Source organism: Pseudonaja textilis, chromosome 12 (genome assembly GCF_049901715.1).
Source record: "Pseudonaja textilis isolate UNSWEBS1 chromosome 12, rPseTex1.2, whole genome shotgun sequence".
In the NCBI taxonomy this organism is placed as follows: Eukaryota; Metazoa; Chordata; class Lepidosauria; order Squamata; family Elapidae; genus Pseudonaja; species Pseudonaja textilis.
Genome location: NC_142001.1, coordinates 8,085,530 through 8,109,794, shown reverse-complemented (window position 1 = coordinate 8,109,794; position 24,265 = coordinate 8,085,530). Strand labels below are relative to the sequence as shown.

The 24,265-nt window shown below is 41.0% G+C and overlaps 1 protein-coding gene and 1 non-coding gene across 6 annotated transcripts in view; both read right to left on the bottom strand.

Annotated features, from left to right (window-relative positions):
* TENM1 (teneurin transmembrane protein 1) overlaps positions 1-24,265 on the bottom strand; it is a 327,538-nt gene that overhangs the window by 113,016 nt on the left and 190,257 nt on the right. For all 5 annotated transcript variants that reach the window (XM_087940951.1, XM_087940953.1, XM_087940950.1 and 2 more), the window contains 5 exons: positions 22,282-22,492; positions 19,996-20,097; positions 18,714-18,908; positions 16,745-16,945; positions 6,495-6,680 (listed from right to left, as the gene is read on the bottom strand). In XM_087940951.1, the coding sequence (XP_087797077.1) occupies positions 6,495-6,680; positions 16,745-16,945; positions 18,714-18,908; positions 19,996-20,097; positions 22,282-22,492 (895 nt within the window). The remainder of the gene's footprint in view (positions 1-6,494; positions 6,681-16,744; positions 16,946-18,713; positions 18,909-19,995; positions 20,098-22,281; positions 22,493-24,265) is intronic.
* Positions 1,422-1,494, bottom strand: TRNAR-CCG (transfer RNA arginine (anticodon CCG)). Its single transcript has one exon. It is a non-coding gene; the product is annotated as a tRNA-Arg (tRNA).

Genomic DNA, 24,265 nt, shown 5'->3' with positions numbered 1-24,265 from the left:
AGAGTTGTTCTCACCATGATACTAATGTGAGAAATACCCGAGGCTCTATTTCATCTCTTTTGAACCTGAAAAACACCTTAGAATGAATAATTTATCTGGCAGCTCCTTTGGTTGTGACAATTTAAATACACATTCTAAATGGGTTGTGAGTTCACACACAAAGCCCACAAATTCAACTGTGGGAGCAGATGAGAAACCAAGCTACATGGTCAATTAGTTGAGTACTTTTTCCTCCTTGTTTTGTACACCCTTTGTTGCTGTTGTTAAGGTTGAATGCATGTTTTTGTTTGTTTGTTTTACTGTTTTATATTTTTTAGGATAAAACAATAGATTTACTTAAAAAAAAAACCAAACCAAACTATATAGTCAATTGACTTTTTCCTCCCTTTTCTGTACACTGTTTTTGTTGTTGTTGTTAAGGTTGACAAAATGTTTTTATTTTGTTGTTTTATTTATTTGATTTGATTTGATTTGTCAATCGCTTACAAGATAATAGGTATAAACTTAAGTAAGAATACAGGAAATAGGTACGAATACATGGGGACAATAGGACAGGGATGGAAGGCATGATGGTGCACTTATGCACGACCCCATTACAGATCTCTTAGGAATGGGTATTCTCTCCCTTCCTTTCCTTCCTTCCGTCCTTCTTCCTGCTCCCTCCCTTCTTTTCCCTGCTCCCTCCCTTCTTTTCTCTCCTTCCTTCCTTCCTTCCTTCCTTCCTTCCTTCCTTCCTTCCTTCCTTCCTTCCTTCCTTCCTTCCTTCCTCTTCCCTGTTCTCCTTTCTTCCCCCTTCCTTCTTTCCTTCCTTCCTCCCTCCCACTCCCTTCCTCCCTTTTCTCCCCTTCCTTCTTTTCTCCCCTTCCTTCCTTCCTTCCTTCCTTCCTTCCTTCCTTCCTTCCTTCTTTCATTCCTTCCTTCCCCTTATACATGTCCCTTGCAGACTTCTTAGGATTGGGGTGAGGAGGCAACTCAATCTGCTTGCCTGCTTTGCCTGATTTTGGATAAAGTTGCTCTTTTTTATAAAAAATTCAATATTTATATAAATATTTATAATATTTACATACAAGCCATGCCCAGCCAGTCACATGACCACCAAGCCACACTCACAAATTAGGCCACACCCACAGAACTGGTTAGTGGTCCCTGGGATTTGAAATTATGAGTTTGGTGGTCCCTGAGGTTCAAAAGGTTGGTGACCCCTGATCGAGTCCAACTTCCTGCCCAAGCAAGAGACCCTACACCATTTCTGACAAATGGCAGTCCAATCTCTTCTTGAAAGTCTCAAGTGATGGCACTCCCACAACTTCTGAGGGAAAGCTGTTCCATTGGTTGATTGTTCTCACTGTTAGAAAGTTTCTTCTTATTTCCAGGTTAAATCTCTCCTTGTTCAGTTTCCATCTATAAACAAGAGCTACGAATGACCCAGATGGGACTCAAACCCATAATCCCCAGCTCCGGAGGCTGATGCCTTATCCATTAGGCCACTGGGTCACTGGGTCTGTATCGGATGCAGAGATAGAGACAGGGCCATCCGACATTTCCCAGCCCTCAGAGACGCAGCTGCCAAAGGCAGCTGAGACAAGTGGGGAGGAAGAACAGCTGGAGCCTATTCCAGATGCGCGTATGCACAGAGCTGTTAGGAGAGGAGAACAACTGTGGATAAGGAGTCAACTCGGAAAGCAAGGCACACGTGGACACTGAATGGCCCCTCCCTGGCTGGGGAATAAATAGAAGGAAAGGGGAGTGGCGGTTGAGACAACAGTTCAGATTTCTGAAGATTTGGCTCATCCTGTTTAATGCCTCAGAGATTGCTTGCCTGAATTTCATTTGCAGCTTTACAGCTGGGAGCTCAGCCTGGCAATTATCTCAAGGAACTGATAAGGTCTGTCACTGCATTTAACTCTTTGAAGGACTATTGCCTGGACTTTTTGGTGTGTGAATGTCATTAATTCACAGGAGATAAATAAAGAGGGGGGTTTTCAGGATAAAGGGTCTGCATCTTGTTTCTGCGTAGGCTGGGTCAGAACAATAACTAACTCAAGAGCTGCAGTGATTTACTTAACAACTATGGCAAGAAAGATTGCAAAATGAGGCAAAACTCACTTAACAAATGGTTCACTTAACAACAGAACTTTTGCGCTCAGTTATAGCCTGTAAGTCAAGGACTACCTGTATGGCTCCCTCTTCTACAACTGCTGATTTGAAGTTCTGAAAAGGGGAGAAAGAAACGTATCTTCCACTTGGGCTTTTCTTCCTTGCACCGCTCACATTCACAGCTTCCTTTTAACAAATGGTGACTTTAACATGGAAGGAAGCAGAATGACAACCCGCTGCATTTATGTACTGAAATGAAAACAAATAAACCTGTCTGTATTAATTTACCATTCGGCTGATTGAGATTAAGAGCCTCTGCTGTGGTTTAAACAGACTATTTATGATCTGTATGAATGGAAGCAACCATTAATCTAATCCTATTACCTAAGTAGCCATTAGAAGGGATTTCCAGTAGAAAGAGTAAGTACAGTGTTTTTAATCATCATTGTTATCTGTCTAAGGGTGCCGTATTGTCAGTTTGAAATACAGACTGTGCTCAAGATATACAAAGGCTCCAATTCTTCTATACGTCTGTGCCACATTATCCTCTAATCTTTCCATGATTTAAAAAAAAAGTACAGCACAAATTATGTTTTCATTAATATTATATTATATTATTGATTGATTAGCCCTTGAGCCATATCAAAGTGCAGAGTTCCAGAAATGAATTATTACTAAAATTTGATACAAGCAATTTAAAATGGAATTGGATAAAATATCATTTAAAATGAAATTGGAATAAAATACAATTTAAAATGAATTTGGAATAAAATAAAGTCTAAAATGAAATCGGAATAAAATACAATAATTTAAGGTATAGATAAAATATGATAAATTTATATTTCGGTGTCACCCCTACAATCTACCCCAATCCCACATAAGCAGATCTCAACCGAACCATTTTGCTTAAGTACTATGCTGTGTTAAATGTGATTTTCATATTCTGGCTGCAGATAAGGTAAGTTGTTTTGATATGGGTGAGAGACAGGTACCTTGTTCTATATATCAAATGAATGACCCAATTGGGATCCCCATATAAGCTGTGCATTATGCACCGAAAGATAGGCAGAGCCTTGTGGGTGGAGTCAAGAGAGGACTCAGCCTGGAATTATTACATTCCCACAAACAGCCCAAACTCTCTTGAATTCGTCTTATCTAGCACCAATTTCCTGCTGATCCCTGACAGAAAACCGTCAGACATCATTTTGCTGCTCATGAAAGAAACCATATTATGTGGTTTTAAGCTTTTGTGCTTCTAACACTGACCACTCAGAGTCACTCTCAGAGTGAAGATGGATGGTACCTACATTTGATAATCTGTTTAAAATTGAACCAAGAAGATAAGCAGTGAAAATGTAGGGTTTTTTAATGGAAATCCAGAAATTAAACCAAAACGGTACCTCAAACTAAACTGAGCAAACTCCATTCTCTTGATAAAATTCTGGTATGTAGCTGACATTTTCTTACTAAATTAGAGAGCCAAGTTTCCTGCATGCAATTAAAATATTTATGGACAAAAACACTTTGGGAACTCCTGAACAATGTTTTGCCAAGACTTACTAGTAACCAGCTTGGGAGAAAGGTATTATTTTCCATTAAAATGTAACAATTGCATTTCCGCAGCTAAGGAATGCCTTCTGAAAAGATCTGAGAATTTTAGATTTGTATTAGAAATATAATTAGAATTTAGCCTTGGGGATAAAGGAAACAAAGATAAATGAACACTTTTAATAACTTGGCTAATATTTAAATCCTATAAAGGCACAGAATATAAGAATTAGTGTATTTAAACTTGTTTCATTTTCTTAAATTAATTTAAAGTGGATATATGTTTTTTAGCTATTCTCTTGATATTATTTTGTACAGATTCACTATATCAAAGCAGCTCACTTAAGCTGATCCAGAACAAAGCAAGGCTAACTGCATTTAATTTTCAGGATGTCTATTGAGGAACACCCCCACCCCCCCCGCCGATTTTACTTGGGTAATTCCAGAGCATCATTCTGTGAGAAAGACAATAAGTTAAGATCCAAAGTGCTGAAGAATTCAGAAGTTTAAAAATGAAAGCATCTGTGACCTTCTGAACTAATGCAATTCCTTGGCGTAAGAGAGAGTCTTGAACTCTGGGATTGAAAGTTGGCCAGTGGAGAGGCTTTCTGCAGGAAGCAACATTCTGTGTCCTCTTGTGAGGAACTGCCAGAATCTTCCTTGCACTGTTTGATTCACACTTTGCTTTCTCCTGGATCTTTCCACGCATGACACATTTTTACAGTTGATCTTTGAACTGTTGCTAGAACTCTGTTTCACACCTGGCTGGCTGTTGTTTGGCTAGAAGGAAAACAATTTCCTGCAAATGCCACAGATTCGTTGTGGGGCCTAAGGGGAAACCTAGTCATTGAAAGTTTTCCTCCTATGCTTTTCCAGGAGCAACTTCACCTATCAGGCATTCTCTTTGCCGTAATAACTAAGTGACAGAAGCTCTGCAGAAACTATTTTCCACAGGTATCTTTTGCTGACTTCTAAAGAATCAGATTCGCTCAACTTCTTCCCTCGTTCCACAGCCATCTCATCTTATGGTTTGAATTGACAGGGTGTGATGACCCAGAGTGCAACACAAACGTAACAAAATCCCAAACGTAAATAAATGTCCTTTAATGCCTCCAATTTGGCCACACTGTTCAATAATACTCAGCTGGAGATAAAATGTACTCAAAAATAGTCTTCAAAAGAAAGCAATACAGTCCAAATTTAATGAGTAGATAGCGGTGAAATAAAAAAAGAAACAAATTACAATGATGAAATTTCCACAACAGAACAAGAGAAGTATTTACCAAATTCAAGGAGATAACAAGGCACAGTCTGTTGGAAGGACGCCAACCAAGATAACTTCAGACCAAAATAAAACACGCTTTGTTTCCAGTGTTTGGGAGTATGCAGGTCCAAACTCTTATTCAGTTATCACACCTACAGCCCATGAAGAGGATCAAGGCCCTCTCCTCCCCAGTAGACCATCTCTCTCCCTTATCCTCTCCTCCCTGTATGCCCTAGAATGCATAGGGGATGGGCCTGGGTCCTCCTCTGACTGCTCAGCTGGCCTCTGCCCCTTCCCCAGCTTCTTCCACAACCTCCGGAGCCACACTTCCACTCCCTGTCAGCTGTTCCTCCTCTCCCTCAAAGTCAGTCTCCACCAGGGGCATGACACAGGGATTTTATTTTGTTTTGGAAATAAAAGTCAATGCCTTACTCATCTACAAGGATCAGACACACCTTTTCTTCGCAGATGTGTAGACAGATAAGAGGAAACAAATATTTCCAAAAGAAACTGACTTACTAAACTTACAAGGAAATGGCAGAGAGATTATCAAGAACCCTTTTTCATGGTCCTCAAAACTGGAAATAGAAATTAGGGGTACAAGTTGCAGCAATCTAAATTTTGTTAAATTTTGATAAAGGAAAAACTTTTGGACTGTTAAGATCTATATAGCTGCAGACCATTTTATCTCTGGAGGCTGTGGGTTCTGCATCTCTGGAGGCTTATAAGAGACTGAGTTAGCCAACTTTGACTGATACTTTGATTGGTTTTCCTATACACTGTGGAGTGTCAGACTAGAAGATCTTTGAAGTCCCTCCCAACTCTGCAGTTCTGTGGTTCTATGGTATTTCTTCTTAATGCCATTGTTAGTTCCAGATGCATAACTAGAAACTAGGCTGAGTCACGGTGCCATGGCTCCCCCAAGAAAGACTCAGGAGGGATCAAATATTTCACACATCATTTCTCTCACAGGCCTTATTATCACTTCCAGACTCGCAAGCTATTTGGGCTAGCACCCAACCACAATTTTTTTTTTTTGCTTTCAGAAGGACATGGATATGAAATCAGGCAAAGCCCTTTCAAACAACTAAGCCAATTCCTTTAGGGAGTTGTGTCATCTATAATACAGTGTCAGCTTACATAAGACTTGAGAAAGCTTGCTTCTCTTGTGGTATTAAAGGCGGAAGGATCCAGCCAGCAAGACTTTGGGGAGCTGTCTATGGTCCTGAAGTCCCTGACCTTGCTTAAAGGCAAATTAAATTAAATGTAATGATGTATCCGGAAGAGATTCGGCCTGATTACATCTACCGTCCCTTCTAGGCTGAAGGCCTGAGAGAACAGTTTGACAGCCATGAAAAAATCATGCCACATCTTGCAGAAGTCAAACTGTCTGTTTAACTGCAACTCTGAAGCCTTTTGCTTTCAATGTGGTAGGGTTTAGGGTTCTTGATCCAGGCAGGGTACAAGCCAGACTGAACAGAGTTAAAAGCGTCAAGTTTGCAATCATGAGTGGCTGCTAGCTGGTTTGGGGGTAATTTCCTCCCTTGAGCTATCCCAGTTTGGGTCAGGTACACGCAGATCTCACCTATGGTACAGTGGTCTCCTTCCCATCCAGGGCTGCATTCACATTTTCCATCTTTGCACTTTCCATGCTCCGTGCAGTGAGAGTTGCATGTCCGTTCTTCACAAGTGGGCCCTATCCAACCTTCTTCACACTGACACACTCCTTTCGCGCAAACACCATGGGGGCCGCAATCCAGTGTGCAGAGCTCTGAGAAATACAAAACAGGAGAACCAGTTATTTAAAGAAATATCAAAACATTGGTGTAGTAGTTAAGGTCCTAGCTTAGAAACCAGGAGACTCTGAATTCTAATTCGACCTTAGGCATTGAGTGATCTTGGGCCAGTCCCTCTATCTCAGCCCACCTGACAGGGTTATTTTGTTGTGGGGAAAATTGTAGGAGGAAGGAGCATTAGGTATGTTACTTTTACATTAGGTATGCTACTTTGAGTTACTTATGAAGTAATAAAAGGTGGGATAAAAAATCTAACGAATAAAATACTGAATATATTGTTTCCTTGGAATAAGAAAAAAAACAAGTTTAGGAGGTTTCTGAAGTAGCTTCATTTAACCAGCTCTCTAGGAGGTCTACGGGTCAATTTACACCTGTATAGGATTCTCTGAGCAATCAAACACCAGGCAACATCTTCCATAAGCAGATTATTGTAGTTTATAATTCATACTTGATAGCAGAAATATAAATCCTACTTCCTTAACATTTGCATTATGTGTTTCCCCTTTTCACCTGCTTCAAGGTAGCTGTTTATCATATAATAGACCTTGGGATTCTCAGGAATAAAAATAATTTCGCCAAACTGAACTCTATACACCTCAGTCTTAAATGCTTTTAAAAGAAACAATGTTAACACATTTTCATGTGCAGATAGTGAGAGAAGGAACAGAAAGTACACATAGTGGACCTGACCTTGATTTCCATTTAGTCAAGTGTTGGCTACATGCATATCGGAATTGTATGCAGAAGTTGTTTCAATAAATGTGGATTGCATCCTAACAAACAGGCAAGATGAGATACGCATTTAATCATCTATGGCAGGGGTGTCAAACTGGTGGCCCACGGTCACTCCCAGGCCAGGCCCACCCGAGCTCGGCAAAGAGGAATAATGTTATGAAACATCAATGATGCAAACATGATGTAGCAAGCTTGACACCCCATGATCTATGGGCACAATCCAGCCAAAATCTGACTCCCAAGTTTCTAAAAACTAGGTGTAATGGAACTACTAAAATGAGAGCAGTGGTAAATGCCAGGTGTCCTAACCCACAAGGAAATACATTTGGTCACCAGGGAGTTCTGGTGCCACTTTAGACATGAAAGCTAACTGGGTGTCTTTGAGCCAATCACCAGGTGACGGTGAGTTCTAGTCCCATTGGATGACTTTGAATCAGTTCCTTTCAACCCAACAGAACCTCACAGGGTTGTTGTTGTGAGGGAGATGGGAAGAAAAGGAACCTTAGGTAAATTTGCCATTTTGAATTATTTATATAAAAAAAATAAAGGCGGTGTAAAAACATGTCTAAAAAAGCCAAAGATTAACTTAAAGATTTGCAAATCCATGGCCTTTTCAGAGCAACATTTCCTGCAGAAAAATCAGTGGGATATAAAAATCCATATTACAATTTAAAAGGTGAAGCCTAAATGTATCCTTTAGGTTCAAAAACAAATCTGTTTTTGCCAACCTCTTTGCTGATGAAAGTCTAGTAGCTGATCCTGAAATTTAATTTACGCTGCCTCTGGGAGGCCTACTCGGATCCCACCATGTAGGGTTCCTGTCAGTGTTATTAGCATAGTAGGAAGCTTTAATTGGTTGAATGATTGATTATTCCATTAAAACTTTACAGTGATTAATCAATAGGGGGCAATTTGGTCTGGATGGCTGTGAATTAAAGGCCCTCCTGTTTTACGTTTGAGGCCATTCTTCTTTGTTACTTAAAAGGGAACAAGCTAAAATGTTTTAAAGACAACCGCCCCTTTAAAAGAGAAGCATTGCCCACTTTTTAGGTTGTCCATTATCTGGAAGAGAGGTGAATAAAGTTGTAGCCCAGCGGTATGTTGCAATTTGGGGTTCAAACCAATCAAGTTGCTACACTAAAACTTTTCATGACGGGGCTGAGTCAGTGAATCCAATATTTTAATCAGTGAGAGCAAATGTTTAGTTGATTAACCAGCTGATTAAAGCTTAATGCATGCAACGTTAAATATAAAGTAAACAACTCTAAATAAGCTTCACAGCACAATTCAGCTTCATTGCCAGTAATTATCAGGTTTTTTAAAAAAACTTTTAAATGTCAGAATACAGCTGTAAACCACAAGCTAAAATGACATCTGTTAGTTTCGAGAGGCAGTTTCTAGGAACTTTCTCCTCCTCATCAAAAAGGAGATCACAATTATATTTTCTCATTTACATGACCAAAAAAAATCTCATACGTATATGCCTTTGTTGTTAGATGTTTCAACAAAACCTGCTATCGGGTGCAGTTTTTTTTAAAAAACAAAACAAAACAGGCAGCTCAATTGCAATGCAAATGGAAAGTGATAAAGATATTTTAGACACTGACAATTGTAACTTTCACTGGGTTCATTTGGATTTTAGGGATAATAAGCAGCAGCATTAATTTGTATTGAGAAGTATCATTTGATATGTCAGAACAGAATAGAGTAACAGAGTTGAATGGGGGCTTGGATGTACCACTTCAGACAAATGGTTAACCAATCTTTTCTTAAAAGCCTCCAGTATTGGAGCATTCACAACTTCTGGAGGCACATTTTTCCACTGATTAATTGTTCTAACTGTCAGGAAATTACTCCTTAGTTTTAAGTTGCTTCTCTCCTTGATTAATTTCCATCTCTTGTCCTGCCCTCAGGTGCTTTGGAGAATAGCTTGACTCCCTCTTCTTTGTGGCAGCCCCTGAGATATTGGAACATTGCTATCATGACAACACAGTCCTTCTTTTCATTAAACGAGACATGTCCAGTTCCTGCAACCATTCTTCATATGTTTTAGCCTCCAATCCCCTAATCTCTGCACTCCTTCTAGAGTCTCAACATCTTTTTTACATTATGGTAACCAAAACTGGATGGAGTATTCCAAGGTCTTACCAAGGCATTATAACATGGTATCAACACTTCACATGATCTTGATTCTACCCCTCTGTTAATGCAGCCTAGGTTTGTGTTGGCTTTTGGGCAGGGTCATATTTAAGTGACTGTCCACCAGGACTCCAATATCCCTCATGTCATTTCAGGAAAAAAAAAAAAGAACTACATCGATATGATGCACTGTACAGCTAGTCCTCAACTTGCAATCATTCACTGAAGTTGACTGCAAGAAGTTGCAAAAAAAGTGGAAAACAACAACAACTGGTCTTTGCACTTTCAACAATAGTAATATCCCCATGATCATATGATAAAAATACAGGTGCAACTGCCAGGCTTTTATAATGTTTGCAGTGTCCTGGGGTCATGTGAGTTTCTGACAAGCAAAATCAATGGGGGGGAAAGTCAGATTTTTTTTTAATGACCACATAGTTCACTTAAAAACTGCAATGATTTGCTTAACAACCAGGGCAAAAAAAGTTCTAAGATTGGGTGCAGTTCACTTAACAACTGCTTTGGTGAGTATCACTGTGGTGCTAACTTTGCGGACTGCCAGGAGTTCGGTCCTGACCAGCTCAAGGTTGACTCAGTCTTCCATTCTTCCGAGGTCGGTAAAATGAGGAACCAGACTGCTGGGGGCAAGAGGATGACTCTGTAAACAGCTTAGAGCACTATGAAGTGGTATGTAAGTCCAAGTGTTATTTTGGTTTGCAACAGAAATGCAGATTCCCAATTATGGTTACAAATCAAGGATCACCTGCAATCAAATAAAGGAAGATTTCCATAAAGGACACCACCAACCTTAAGCAAGAACTTTATTTGAAGTAACGTGGAAAAGGACTGGAAATTCTCTTTTTAAAAATGCATCCTATATTAGTTATTTCTGTTAGCGTAATAGACCATCTTTATCATTCGAATCTTGAGGAAATGAATGCAGCATCTGGCATCCCCTGCCTGTTTCCTGACACAGAATGATATTTTTTTTCTATCTTGGTTATGTCAGCATGTTTGCTGTTGACTTATAAGACCCTTTCCCTTCACCTGCTGCACCAATGTAATGCAATGTTTGCTGTGCTAACATATGAAGCGTTGCTAGGGTCTGATTCACTCTTGGCTGGTTGTTGCTTGGCTAGAAGGAAAACACTTCTCTGCAGATAAAGTGATTTATTTGTGTAAAAGGGGGAAATGCAGAAGAGGAAGGCGTTCTTCCAATTCCTTTCCATGAACACAGTGATAGAATAACAGAGTTGGATGGCACCTTGGAGGTCATCTAGTCCAACCCCCTGCTCAAGCAGGAGACTATACCATTTGTCCAGTCTCTTCTTAAAAGCCTCCAATGATGGAACATCCACAACTTCTGGAGGCGAGTCTTTCCAATGATTAATTGTTCTAACTGTCAGGAAATTTATCTTAGGTTGCTTCTCTCCTTGATTCATTTCCATCCATTGCTTCTTGTCCTGCCTTCAGCTGCTTTGGAGAATAGGTTGATCCCCATCTTCTTTATGGCAGCCCTTCAAATATTGGAAGATTGCTATCCTGTCACCCTTAATCCTTCTTTTCACTAGATATACTCGATTCCTGCCACCCTTCTTCATGTGTTTTAGCCGCTAATCATCTTTATTGCCCTTTTCTGCACTCTTCCCAGATTCTCAACATCTTTTTTATATATTGCGGTGACCAAAACTGGATGCTGTATTCCATACTGTATTAGAATATACAGCTTCGCCCGTTAAACATTCTCTTGTACACAATAACTGTGTGACAGAAACTCTGCAGAAAATATTTCAGCAAATACCACTTCAATCTTTTTCTGACTTCTGAGGAAACAAATCCACATTTCACCACCCATATCTTTCCTAAACTTGTCCCATAGTCATCCTGTGCTGAATACTAAAATATGATTGTGAGGCAACTTTGGAGACAAATAAGAAAGATTGCCTGACTAAGTTTCGGGTACAAATAACCAGAAGATCATCAAAATGCTCATCAAAATGTTTTGAAAGGTTTCATTTCTACATATTTTATCATGACTTCTGAACGTGGTGAACGTTAATCCAGAAATTGATTTTGAATGCTTTGAAATAAAAGAAAGATAAGGGACAATGCACCCAGGTGAGCAGACCTGATTTTACGACCATTTTTATGGTGGCCATTAAGTGAAACACATGATTGTTAAGTGAATCATGCAGTCATAAGTACAAACCCATTCTCCCAAATGAGTACTTTTTGCTGAAAATCAGCAAAAAACATCACAACTCTCATTCACATAACTGTGTCATGCCCTTGTCAGAGTCTCAATCTGAGGAGGAAGATGAACAGCGGACAGGGGGTGGGAGTGTGGCTCCATTGGCTGTGGAAGAAACTGGGGAAGGGCAAAGTCCGGCTGGGCAGAGCAGGGGAGAGGTAGAACAAGGGAGAGGAAATTCAGAGGAAGACCCAGGCCCACCCCCTCTTCATCCTAGGGCATGCAGGGAGGAACAGAGAAGGGAACAACACGGGTTGCATGATTTATGGGGGAAGGAAAGGGCCCTGATTCCCTTCATTAGCCACACCTGGGAAGAGAGTTTAAAAGAGATGCAAGCTGAGTGAGGCAGCTGCTGGGAGCAAATGTGACTTTATCCTGTGTTGTCGTTGCTTATCTGTGTTCCTGGCATCTTCCCAACTGTGTGAGTTTTGCCATGCCTTCATGTCTGGAATTCTTGCTTCTGCCCTGCTAAACCAATTACTTCAGCTTGGCTTGTTTGGACTTTAAGTTACATTTTGTGTTTACCTTGTTTTGGACTTAATTCTCTGCAGTCAAAGGCTGTTCCTGGGAGAGTTTTTCTCCAGCCAGAAGGTAACTTGGACATTGGGGGCAAAGTTGGAGCTAATAAAGGGACTCCTGCTAATTATCTGACTGTGTTGCCTTTGTGCCATGCCCCTTTGGGTCATCCTACCTGTGGGATGCCGCAACCAGCTGTAAGTGTGATCCGGCTCCCAGCTCCTGAAAAATGATCATGTGACCATGAGGAAATGGGCACAGGGCATTTTACACTGGCTGGCAGTGCTTTATGGTCAGTAGTGGTATTCTACCAGTTCGGCCCAGTTCAGCTCCGAGGATGAGTGAACTGGTTCGCTCCAACAGTCAGCTGCTGGGCCATCACACCCACCAATGGCTCTATACTGATCTTTATTTCCTGGTTTTGAAGCTCAGCTGCCGCTTGTCAGCTGTTGAAGACACAGGGAGAGTGCAGAATTGCAGGAGAAGGTCAGTATGAAACCCTCTGCATGTGTGCAAAGTGTGCCCACCAAGCCATGACCACAAAACCGGTGGTTAAAAAAAGTTGAATTCCACCACTGTTTACGGTCCACAAAGCCCTTTCTGAGGCCGTTGTAAGTCTGGACCATCTTTAAATGGCCAGTCATAAATTGAGGATTGCCTATATATTTGTCAACTCCACTCCCTGAGAATTCCTTTCTCAATGACACCTGTCAGTAAGAAATGCAACTGCAACCATTTTCATTCTAGTGCTTATAGTTGGAACAAAAGGACATTGCAGGTAGCTAGACCTCAAAGACATTGGGGGAGGGGAGAGTGGGCCAATCCCATTGGGAGAAGTCAGTTCCTCCGGTAACCTGGATCGACCCCATGGTTGTTATACTTCTATGGACATTCTCAGTCATCCAGGTCACGGTTGTCCCAAAGGTGCTTTTTCCCCAAAAAAGGGAACTGGATTTTGTGGTTTTTCTTTGAAGAAGTTTTGCTGCTCATCGAAGAAGCTTCTTCAGCTCTGACTTTCCCACCATCCAATCAGAGCTGAAGAAGCTTCTTGGATGAGAAGCGAAAGGTCTTCAGAGAAAAAAACCAGAAAGTCCAGTTGTCTCTTAGGAAAAAAAAAGCATCTTTGGGACATGGTTGTTATAGTTCCTTGGGCATGGAACCTGGCATGGTGGCGGGAATGATAGGATCCTATAAAGGACCAATTCTTATAAATTAAAAACAAGATCCAATTCTGAGAAAAGAATTGTAAGTCCCATGACTCAGACATGCTGTGGTTCCTTCCTTCCTTCCTTCCTTCCTTCCTTCCTTCCTTCCTTCCTTCCTTCCTTCCTTCCTTCCTTCCTTCCTTCCACCCTCCCTCCCTCCCTCCTCCATAACTTTCCTTCTCTCCATTTTCCTTCCTTCCTTCCTTCCACTCCCTCCCTCCCTCCCTCCATGCATCCACACATCTATCTATCTATCTATCTATCTATCTATCTATCTATCTATCTATCTATCTATCTATCTATCTATCTATCTATGCATCTATGTAGTTTTATTGCTTTTAACTTTGTAAGCCTCATGGTGAGATGTACGGAAACAAATTTAATAAATAATAAAAATCAATAAACACATAAAATCTCTTCTGTTGCTGCTCTTCCCCTTTCACGCTCTGAGACTGTTAACAGATAGACCTTGAATTACAGCAATTCTTTTAGCGACCCTCCAAAGTTACAGTGACACTGAAAAAAGTGACTTATGACCGTTTTTCACACTTTATGACCTTTGCAGCCTTCCCATGATCACCTGATCCAAATTCAGGCGCTGGGCAACTGGTTCATACTTATGTCTGTTGCAGTGTCTGAAGGTCGTGTGATCTCATTTTGTGACCTTCTGACAAGCAAATATCAATGGGGAAGCCAGATTCACTTAACGACTGTGTTACCAACTTATGAACTGGAATGGTTCACTTAAGAACTGTGGCATGGAAGGTAATGAAATGGAACAAAACTCACTAAACTGTCTTGCTTAACAACAGAAATTTTGGGCTCAATTGTGGTCTTAAGTCAAGGATTAGCTGTATATCCTCAGAGGGCATTTATTCCACTGCCTGACTTAAATGAAACCATCATAGATATATATTTTTCTTTTCCAAGAGGAGAAAGTAACCAGGCCTCCTCAAAGTTAACTTAAGTTCAGATATCAAAGTACAAAAACAGAATATTCTATTGCCATTCCATTATGATTTCACGTACATATTTGAATTCTGGAAGCTGATTTAATTTTTATCACCGTGATAAATATTGATTCTGAAGAGTTCTTGCTTGGTTTGTTCTGTTCTTTTTCTCAAAAGGAGACAACTGAAACTACATTAATTTAAGAAGCATTAAGAATTCACTTTGGATCCTTCATTTTAATTACTTAAACCAACACAGTTCTCTAAGGTATTTTCTCCCCTTAATAACTTCTGACTTGCGCAATATATGAAAAGTAAAATTAATGCTAAATATTTTATAATCCATACATTAGGATCTCTCTCCACCAAAACATTTGCTAAAATACATTTTTATATAAGTTAAATTCATAACATTAGTCACTGCTGGTTAATTTATGCAATGGTGTACTGAGATAGAAAATTGTGTCTTCCAAAAATTTCCTTTTTGGTTGCCATACTTTCTACATTCTTGTTATCTACAATGTCATTAACTGCAGTAGAGATAAAACCTAAACGTTGTACGTATGTGCTTCTATATTAATAAGTTTTGGAGAACGGTACCGATTATCCATCTTGCACGGATGCTTTATTGCCCAGGGAAATGAAAGATTCTGACTTTATACGATTGTCTTCTTCTTACTCTACTTCTTTCATTTCCTGCCTCAGTGAAAATGAGCCAATACTGAAGCTATATTGCCATCCAAATACAACATTTTATATTTTAACATCCGTTCTTTCAGAGTAGGTGCTACCCAACTCCTGAACCAATCTGGACTCTAGATAGCGCACAATACAAAGCAAAATATTTTGCACTATTGTTCTGTGTCAGAAGCACTAAGGTGCTTCTGGGCTGAAAGGGTTGGCTGGTGATATCACTGTTGCCCTGGGAATGCCCAGTTGGGGGGGTCTCCTTTCATGTCCTCAGCAGGAGCTGGAGTGAAGGATGAGAGCTCAACCCCACCCGAAGGCAATACTCAGGACTCAAACATGGGCTTGCTAATCTCCCGCCCAGAGTCCCAACCACTCAAGCCACCGTGGTCCTACAAGGCAACATTTAAAAACAACAACAAATGGATAGCAGATCCAAATCAGTGAGAAAAACTCACATATAGAGTATTTATAGCTGAGGGTTGAAATAAAGGGTCCTTGGTGCTCTTTGAGCTTGGTTGTTTCTTGCAGATGCTTCATTACACAAACTAGGTAACATCAAGCATTGCTAGTGCTGCGTCCCAGCACTCAGAGAGCATTAAGGACCCCTCACTTACATATACACCCAACAGGTGCTTCAACCTCTCTACCCCATAATTTTGTTGTGGTCTGCCGGCAGCCTGCGGAGATGGTAGCAGAATCAGACAGTGGGGAGGAACATGGGCCATTCTGGGAGTCTGGGGAGGACTCAGGCAAGGGTCCTGTATCCGATACAGAGATGGGGCCAGGGCCACCTGGGAGTTATGTGCCGACTCCGGAGTCTCCAGAATGTGACAGCAGCGGGGCAGAGGAACAAGGGGAGCCTGTTCCCAGTGCGTGCATGCACAGAGTTGCCAGAAGGCAAGAACAGTTAAGACAAAAGGGGCGACTTGGGAGTAAGGCTGGGAGGTGATTGACCCCTCCCATAAGACATAAAGGAGGAGCAAAGGGACATGAGCCTTTGCAGGAAGCAACTTTGTTCCCTCTGTTCGGATTAAATCTTGAAGCTCTGTGGGGACTTTGTATTCCGTTTGGCTTTTTACAGTTAATTTGGCACTTTAGTTGTTGGAAGCAATTCAAAGGAGATAAAGGTGGGTGCTTATCTCGAGAGACTATTCAGGACTCATTACGGGCTGGAAATGAACCTAATTCCCAGCCATTGAAATAAAAAGAGGGTTGTTTGGACTAAGCATGTGATTAATTATGGTCTCTGGAAGCCTTGGTCAGAACAAATTTGGGAGAAGAGTTGGGTTTTTAAGGACCTCTGAAACATCATCAGAGTGGGAAGCACTTTAACACTGAGAGAGTCAGAGAAATTTTGTTAGTGCAGATGAGAAAGTAGATTCCTTTTGGGATTCCCTTTATTTTTCTATCAAGAATCAAACTATCAAACTTTCCTTGAATGTTGACGACGAAGATGAACGTTAGAATGCACATATTTGGAGGACAATACTCTCCTTTACCCAAAAGTAAATTGCTTAATGCATTTGGGATGGATCAGAGCCAAGAAACCTTACCGGATGAGCAGTCAGAGCCTGTCCACTTTGGGTCACAATTGCACAGTCCTGTCTCCAGGACAAAAGTGCCATGGCCGGAACACTGTTCTTGACAGATGGGAAGTGAGGTTTCACAGTTGACTCCACCCCAGCCCATGGAACAGTGGCATGCTCCTTGGACACAGACTCCGTGACCAGAACACATGGGGTCTAAGCAGTCCTCTGGAAGATAAAACAGGGAAGCAAGGACATGAAATAGCCAGCAGAAATCAAGCAAAAGTATCTTTACATTTTTAAGGATAAGGTTTGAAGACAAACACATCCTTCCTTTGAAGCTTCAGACTGTCAAACTGCAAAGCAAACTATATTACAACTAAGGAATAAAGGAAGGTATACCATGGTCCAGACTTTCTGTATTTACATAATTTTGTATTTATTTATTTTGTCATGTTTATATTGTGTATTTTGGAAGTGGGGATCCTTTGAGAGCTATATGCAATGAAATTCCATTTTAATGTATGCCGATTAGAGTTCATTCAAAGTGACAATAAAATTATTATTCTACTCTAGAATACTCTACTCTACTCTACTCTACTCTACTCTACTCTACTCTACTCTGCTCTACTCTACTCTACTCTACTCTACTCTACTCTATTCTACAGTGTTTAGCAGGGTTCAGACATTCAGTCAGAATTTTCAAAGCATTGGAGGAGTAAACTGATTTTGAAAGATATTTTGGAACTCAACTCTCACCAACCCCACCCAATGGGGTGGATCTGAAGGAATTACACCAGCTTCTAAGATTTCTGGTGCATTTTACCCAACAGATTAATCTGTGCAAAGCTTTTGCTATCAGTAGAAACAAAGTAATTCTTCAGCTAGAAAATTAGTTTCTCCGTTACTGGAAATCATACCAAGAGGAAGTTTAATGCTCATAAGAGTTTTGGAAATAACATGTTTAATTCCAAATAAGTAATAGCTATATTCATCTCACGGTGAGATGGACAGCAAATAAATTTAATACATAAATTAAATAAAATAAATATTGCTTTTATTTCAATCTGCTAATTCCAAGACTCTGGACACAAACGTTTTTTGTATGCTATGTAAGTGGAATGAGTGTTTATTTTTCTTCCCTTTAAGAACAAAGAAAAAAGGAAGGCAGCAAAAGTCACGACTGAACAGGATGCTGGATTTTATCAGCGGGCAAATTTCCATCAGGAATCACATTCAGAACAGCCTGTTTGGGAGGTACAGGCAGACCTCAACTTACAATATTTTATTTGGTGACTATTCAAAGTTACAACGGAACTGAAAAAAGTGACATGACCATTTTTCAAACTTACGATCATTGTAGCATTCCTGTGATCATGTGATTAAAATTTGGATACTTATCAACTGGTTCATAGTTATGATGATTATGACTGATTCATAATTATGGTGTCATGTGATTACTTTTTGTGACCTGATGAGCAAAATCAGTGGGGAAGCCAGATTCACTTAACAACACTGTTACTAACTTAACAAGTGCAGTGATTCCCTTAACCACCGAGGCAGGAAAGGTCATTAAATGGGGCAAAACTCACTTAACAAATTCTTACTTAACAACTTATCAATCAATAAGTCTTCGACCAGAGACTAGAACCAATAAAAACACTCAGTAAATATATAATTAAAAATTCTAGTATAAAACAATAAATAACAACTAAAACTTATAATAAAATCCAGGCCGTCAATTATACATGGTCTAACTATACTATTATTACAATCCATAAACTGTGCGGCCCGTTGTAGGTTCAACACTAAAAGGGATTTATGCTTAGCAACATAAATTTTGGGGTCAATTGTGGTCATAGGTCAAGGACCATTTGTGGAACATTCCACGAAAAAGCCTTTTGCACACACGCCTTTTGGCAGGCAGTGCTTTTAAAGTCCTGAACCTTTTGACCCTTTGGAAGTAAATGTCCAAGAACACAAAAAAGAGACCAACCTTCTTCGCATATCTCTCCTTTATAACCTGGGACACAAATGCAGATTCCCATGATACATGTGCCATGACCAAAGCAGGTGGGGTCGATGCATTGCTCCTCTGGGACATCACATTCCGCTCCCTTCCACCCATTGCGACAAACACAGTGGCCCTGTTCGTATTCCCCGTTTCCACTGCATAAAACTGGGCAGGAGTCTGTGGAAGGAAAGAAGAGGCAAGTCAGCGTCAATAATCTGCATCAGATCAATCAATGAATCAAACATCAACAATATGTGTACAATGAAATGGAAATGAAATCATGTCCTCATCCAAGAAGCTTCTGCAGTTTTAACTTTCGCAAAGAAGTGAAAAGTTTTCAAAGAAGAAAAAAAAAAACAACCCCAAGGAAGTCCAGTTGCCTTTTGGGAGGAAAAAAAATGGCATCTTTGGGACAACCATGATGGAGAATTTCCATAGTCATATAAGAATGTTTGTAGTGTCAGGGTTTCAAGTAAACACCCAACGGAATCAAAACTCAAAGGCAGGCATGTTCCTCAAAGTATAGATTTATTAGGCATGTCATATTGGCACACTTGGGGAAACCCAAATCCAAACCGTCCTTGAGTTTCCCTCTAGTTAAAAATAGAATTCCCACCCCCCCCACCTGCCCATGTAGTCTGTCACATGGTCCAATCCAGCAGTGGGATGCAAATATTTTTACTACCGGTCCTTTGGGCATGGCTAGGTGGGAATGGCTAGGTGGGCATGGCCATGTGACTGGGTGGGCGTGGCCCCTTTTTTGGCAGCACCCCCCAGTGTGCCTCTTTTTGCCTCCTGGGCCTCAGGGAAGCCTCCCGAGAGAAGCAGTAAGACAGCGAGGGGGATCCTGGAACAGCTGATCGTTGGAACAGCTGATCGTTGGGAGGAAAGAAAAAAGGAATACCACTTCGGCTGAACTGGTAGCTGTTTTTTTTTTCTACCGGTTCTGCCGAACAGTAGCATTTTTTACAACTGATTCACCCAAACCAGGCCAAACCGGTAGAATCCCACCACTGGTCCAATCAAGCCATAGCCCAAAGCTCGCTTGGTCTCAGATCCCACTTCCTTGCACCTGGTGGGAAAGTTCCCGGTTCTCTGAAAAAATAATTTTATTATGGCTACAATCCCTTAACTATCTCTTCCTCCCCCTTCCCACAGCTTGACTCACTTCGCTGCGGCAGCCCTGAAAGTGCCACAAGGGAGAAAAATGGTTCCAGGGCCGACATGTATATTTGGGTAAGCGTGTTCAGTTTCAAATCCGTACCTCGTGCACAATCAGGACCGAGGAATCCTGGGAAACAGTGGCAGTGGCCAGAAATGCATTCTCCGTTTCCATTGCAGTTAGTAGAACAGTCATCCATGACTTCTGTTCACAGAAGGACCAAAACAAAAAAAAAGAAAAAAATGCATACTGGGTGTGAATGTTACCTTCTCAAACAAGCCATAGCACACCACACAATCATTTGGCAGGTGATGGCAACGACTAATCCCATTCCTAGTACTCAGAATCATTGTAAATTAAGGCAGGAGACCCTAAATTGTGAGCTGTGGCCCACTACCAATCCAAGGCCTTTCTGCAACTAGGATGCATGAGTGGCAGGTGCATGCAGCCTGACTCACTTAAGTGGTGGGCTCATGAGCTCGCAGCCTCATTTGTGCCAGAGGCAGGTGCATGAGAGAGTGGTGGGCACATAAGCTTGCAACCTCACTTGTGTGAGTGGGGGGCACATAAGCTTGCAATCTCACTTGTGTGAGTGGGGGGCACACACACTCACAGTCCCACTCGCACGAGTGGTGGGTGCAGACGCCCACCACTCACACAAATGAAGCTGTTCATATGCATGCATGCACCTGTGGGCTGCGGTCCACTATTAGGCTGAGGCCTACTCGCAACTGGGCCTCAAGAGTGGTCCTACTCACTCAAGCAGCAGGCACCTGCCTCTCACACAAAAACCTTCCCCTCTTTTCCTCTCTCCTGCGCCAGGCCACCAACCCAGAAAAGTTCGGGAATTCTGAAATCCCAGGTTGGGGCCTGTTTGCAACTAGGCCGTATGAATGTGTGGCGCATGCAGCTGGATTCACTCAAAGAGAGGGCACCTGCCCCTCACACAAAACCATCCCTTCCCTACCCCCTGCCAACCCAGAAAGGTTGGGGAACACTGAATTAAGGTGTCTCTCCAATAATGGGTAAATATATTGTTTCAACATATAATGGGATTGTCTCAGCCATTAGCTTTCACAGTTTTAATTCTAAGTTAACTTGGGACCTCTCTCCGTATTTAAGAGGTTCCTAGCGGGGCAGGCGTAAGTGCCCTGGTATCTCTATCACATTTTGATTTTCTTATTTTCTTTGTTCAAATTTGTCATTTTGTTTGACAAATAAAATAAATAAATAAACAAATATTGCCTGAGTTTGCATATTTGCAGTGCAGTACGCCAATGGGCTGCATGTGTATTTGTGTACGTGTGTGTGTGTGTGTGTGTGTGTGTGTGTTTTCTCATCTGGTTCCTTCTGTTAAGGGAAATGACATATCATCCAGAGCAGATTTGTGCAATATGGGCTGAGCAGTCCTGTAGGGACTTACTGTAGCTTCTACTACCCTAACATGGCACTGCTGAAACTTGTAAGCAAAATGGCACTCCCCCCCACCCCATTTTCCCTAAAATATGGATGGGTCCTCCACTTTCATTTAATTTTTCAATGCCCCAATGAATTCCAGCTAATTTAGGAGGTTAAGACTGGAATTTTGCCTTTCAAAGATCTAGTATCTACCTCACTGAGCACTCCCACCTTACCCAAAAGCTAGCAAAACCCACCCATGCACTTTCGAATGATATCACTACAACAGCCAGTTGCAAATCTCCAGACATTTGGGAAGCCAACTTGGTTCACTATAGTGGTCCAGGTAGAGCATACAGAATTATTGGTGTCTTTTACAAGCCAGAATCATAAACCAGGCTTTCTGGGATAATGAATTCTGTTTGATCTGGGAGCCACAAGCTATAATTCTCAGATACTGCTGAAATTTTAAGCATCCTTCTTCATGGAAAGTGCAGATAATCAAGAACTGAAGCTTCACATTTCATCTGAACATATTCTGCTGTCTTTGTAACTGAGCATTTGTATTTAAATTAATCTTAAAACTCCACACTAGTGAGACCACCAGAAAAACCTGAATGTTCCCATGCTACTGTATAATTGCATTTCAGAATTTCATGTTCCCAACTAATCTGGAAAGAAAATCAAATTGGGAGTGGCAGGTGGACTGTTTTTTCTGTGAAAAAGTAACTGAGTTTATATATCATGCTAAGCCATTTCAATTTTTTTAAAAAAAAAACAATCTGATTTAGTCAAAGTATTAATCCTGCCAATTTTAATAATTAATACGAACCTTGTTTATATAAACTGATTCAGAGCCTTTCCCAACCTAATAAACCCCAAATATGTGGAGCTGATGAAATAATGATCACACATACATCTGGAACACACATGCTGAGACCCTATTGTCTCCATTCAAATCTATGAGAAAAAATATATATGACCTCTTACCAATTGCTGTGGTCAGCATAAGCACTTGTTCCACTTTCTTGCCATCGTTGTAAAATGCCATGTGCCACACTCCTTGGTCCATATATTCTATGAAACCAGTTTCTTGCATGGACATTAAAATTAGATTTCTGGGCCCCTGGTGAGATTCTTCAAAATGTCTTGGTTCCTGTTTAATTAGCTGTTTTCCATCCATTAGTTTTACAAAGTCAAACTGAAACAGCACAGATTACAGAAATGATCAAATGAATTCTTACCGCCTTTCACCTCAGAGGAATCCTTTATTTATTTATCTCCTTGACAGCGAGAGCAATGCGTTGCCTCTTCAAAGTTAGTTCCAAAAGCAAGCTAAACTTCGTTTAATTTCACCAATTCCTTCCACAACCATTAAAGGGAAGCTGCTTTAGTACTTTGTGAATTAGATGCTAATGACCTGACTTTGATTGAAATATGGATGTATTTGAACAAGTATTTTAATCAATTGGCAGATTTGAGCATAGAGCATTATCCTTCACCAAAAAGTATAAACCTCTAAGCTGGTCACCAATAAAGGTTCCTGCTCTACAATCAACATAGCACTAGCACTTAGTATATACCACTTCAGAGTGCATGACAGCCATCAATGAGGAGAAATTTTCTGACTGTGAGAACAATCAACCCATGGAACAGAAGTTGCATTCAGAAGTTGTGGGAGCATCATCACTGGAAGCTTTCAAGAAGAGACTGGACTGCCAATTGTCAGAAATAGTGCAGGGTCTCCTGCTTGGGAGGGGAGTTGGATCAGATGACCTACAAGGTCCCTTCCAACTCTGTTAATCTCGAAGCAGTTTACAGAGTCAGAATATTGCGCCCATCAATCTGGGTCCTCATTTTACTGACCTTGGAAGGATGGAAGGCTGAGTCAACCTTGCTGGTCAGGATCGAACTCCTGGCAGTGGGCAGAGTTAGACTGCAATCCTGCATTCTAACCAGTGCAACACCATCGCTCTTCTTTTGTCTAACCCTAATATTCTGCTCTCTATATAGGGATTCTAGACAGATATTCATTTATCGAGTCTTGAAGAAGTTTCTCAGCATGGGAATTTCTACTTATTGTTACTTCTTTCAGATCTGAACTCAAAAATATCCTCCCAAGTTGTCCAGTTTTGTGCTACCATCTGTACAATACTTCGCACTGTGAATTAAGCTTAGGCACTTAGTTATTATTCATCACTTTTAATAATACTATTTTTATTTTATGCCTTATGTTCCCATTTATTTTTAGATCTCATTTTCCTCATTGTATTTCTGTTTTATATATCAGTTCTACCATTAGATATTTTACTGTACAGGTATTCCTCAGGTTGCAACCATTCATTCAGGGACCTTTCAAAGTTATGACAATGCTGAACAAAGAGTAGCTGCAACCAATTCTTGAAATTTGGACCTCTGTGGTGTTCCCACAGTCATGTGATAATAATCTGGGTGCTCCATGACATGTCTTCATTTATCATTGGTTTTAATGTGGTGTTAATTGTGAGAGGGATATTGGAGTCTTAGTGGACAACCAGCTAAATATGAGCCAGCAGTGTGAAGCCAACACAATCCTAAATTGCATTAGCAGAGGGATACAATCAAGATCAAGTGAGGTACTAATATCACTCTATAAAGCCTAAGTAAGACCACACCTAGAATCCAGTTTTGGTCACCACACTATGAAAAATGATGTTGAGACTTTAGAAAAAGTGCATTCCATCAGGGCAGTGGTAGGATTCAATTGGTTCACACCGGTTTGCATGACCCGGTTGTTAAATTGCTGGCTGGCCCTTTTGGGAGTCCCCATGTGCCCTATTTTGGCTCTTAGGTAAGTGCAGGGAGGCCCACTAGGCCCAAAACGGGGCAGAGGGGTGTGTGGTGCAGCTGCCCATGACCCGTTTTTGCTCCCAGAGGGTTGCAGGGAGGCCCACTAAGCCCAAAATAGGGCACGGGGTGTCCCCCCACAGCCCAT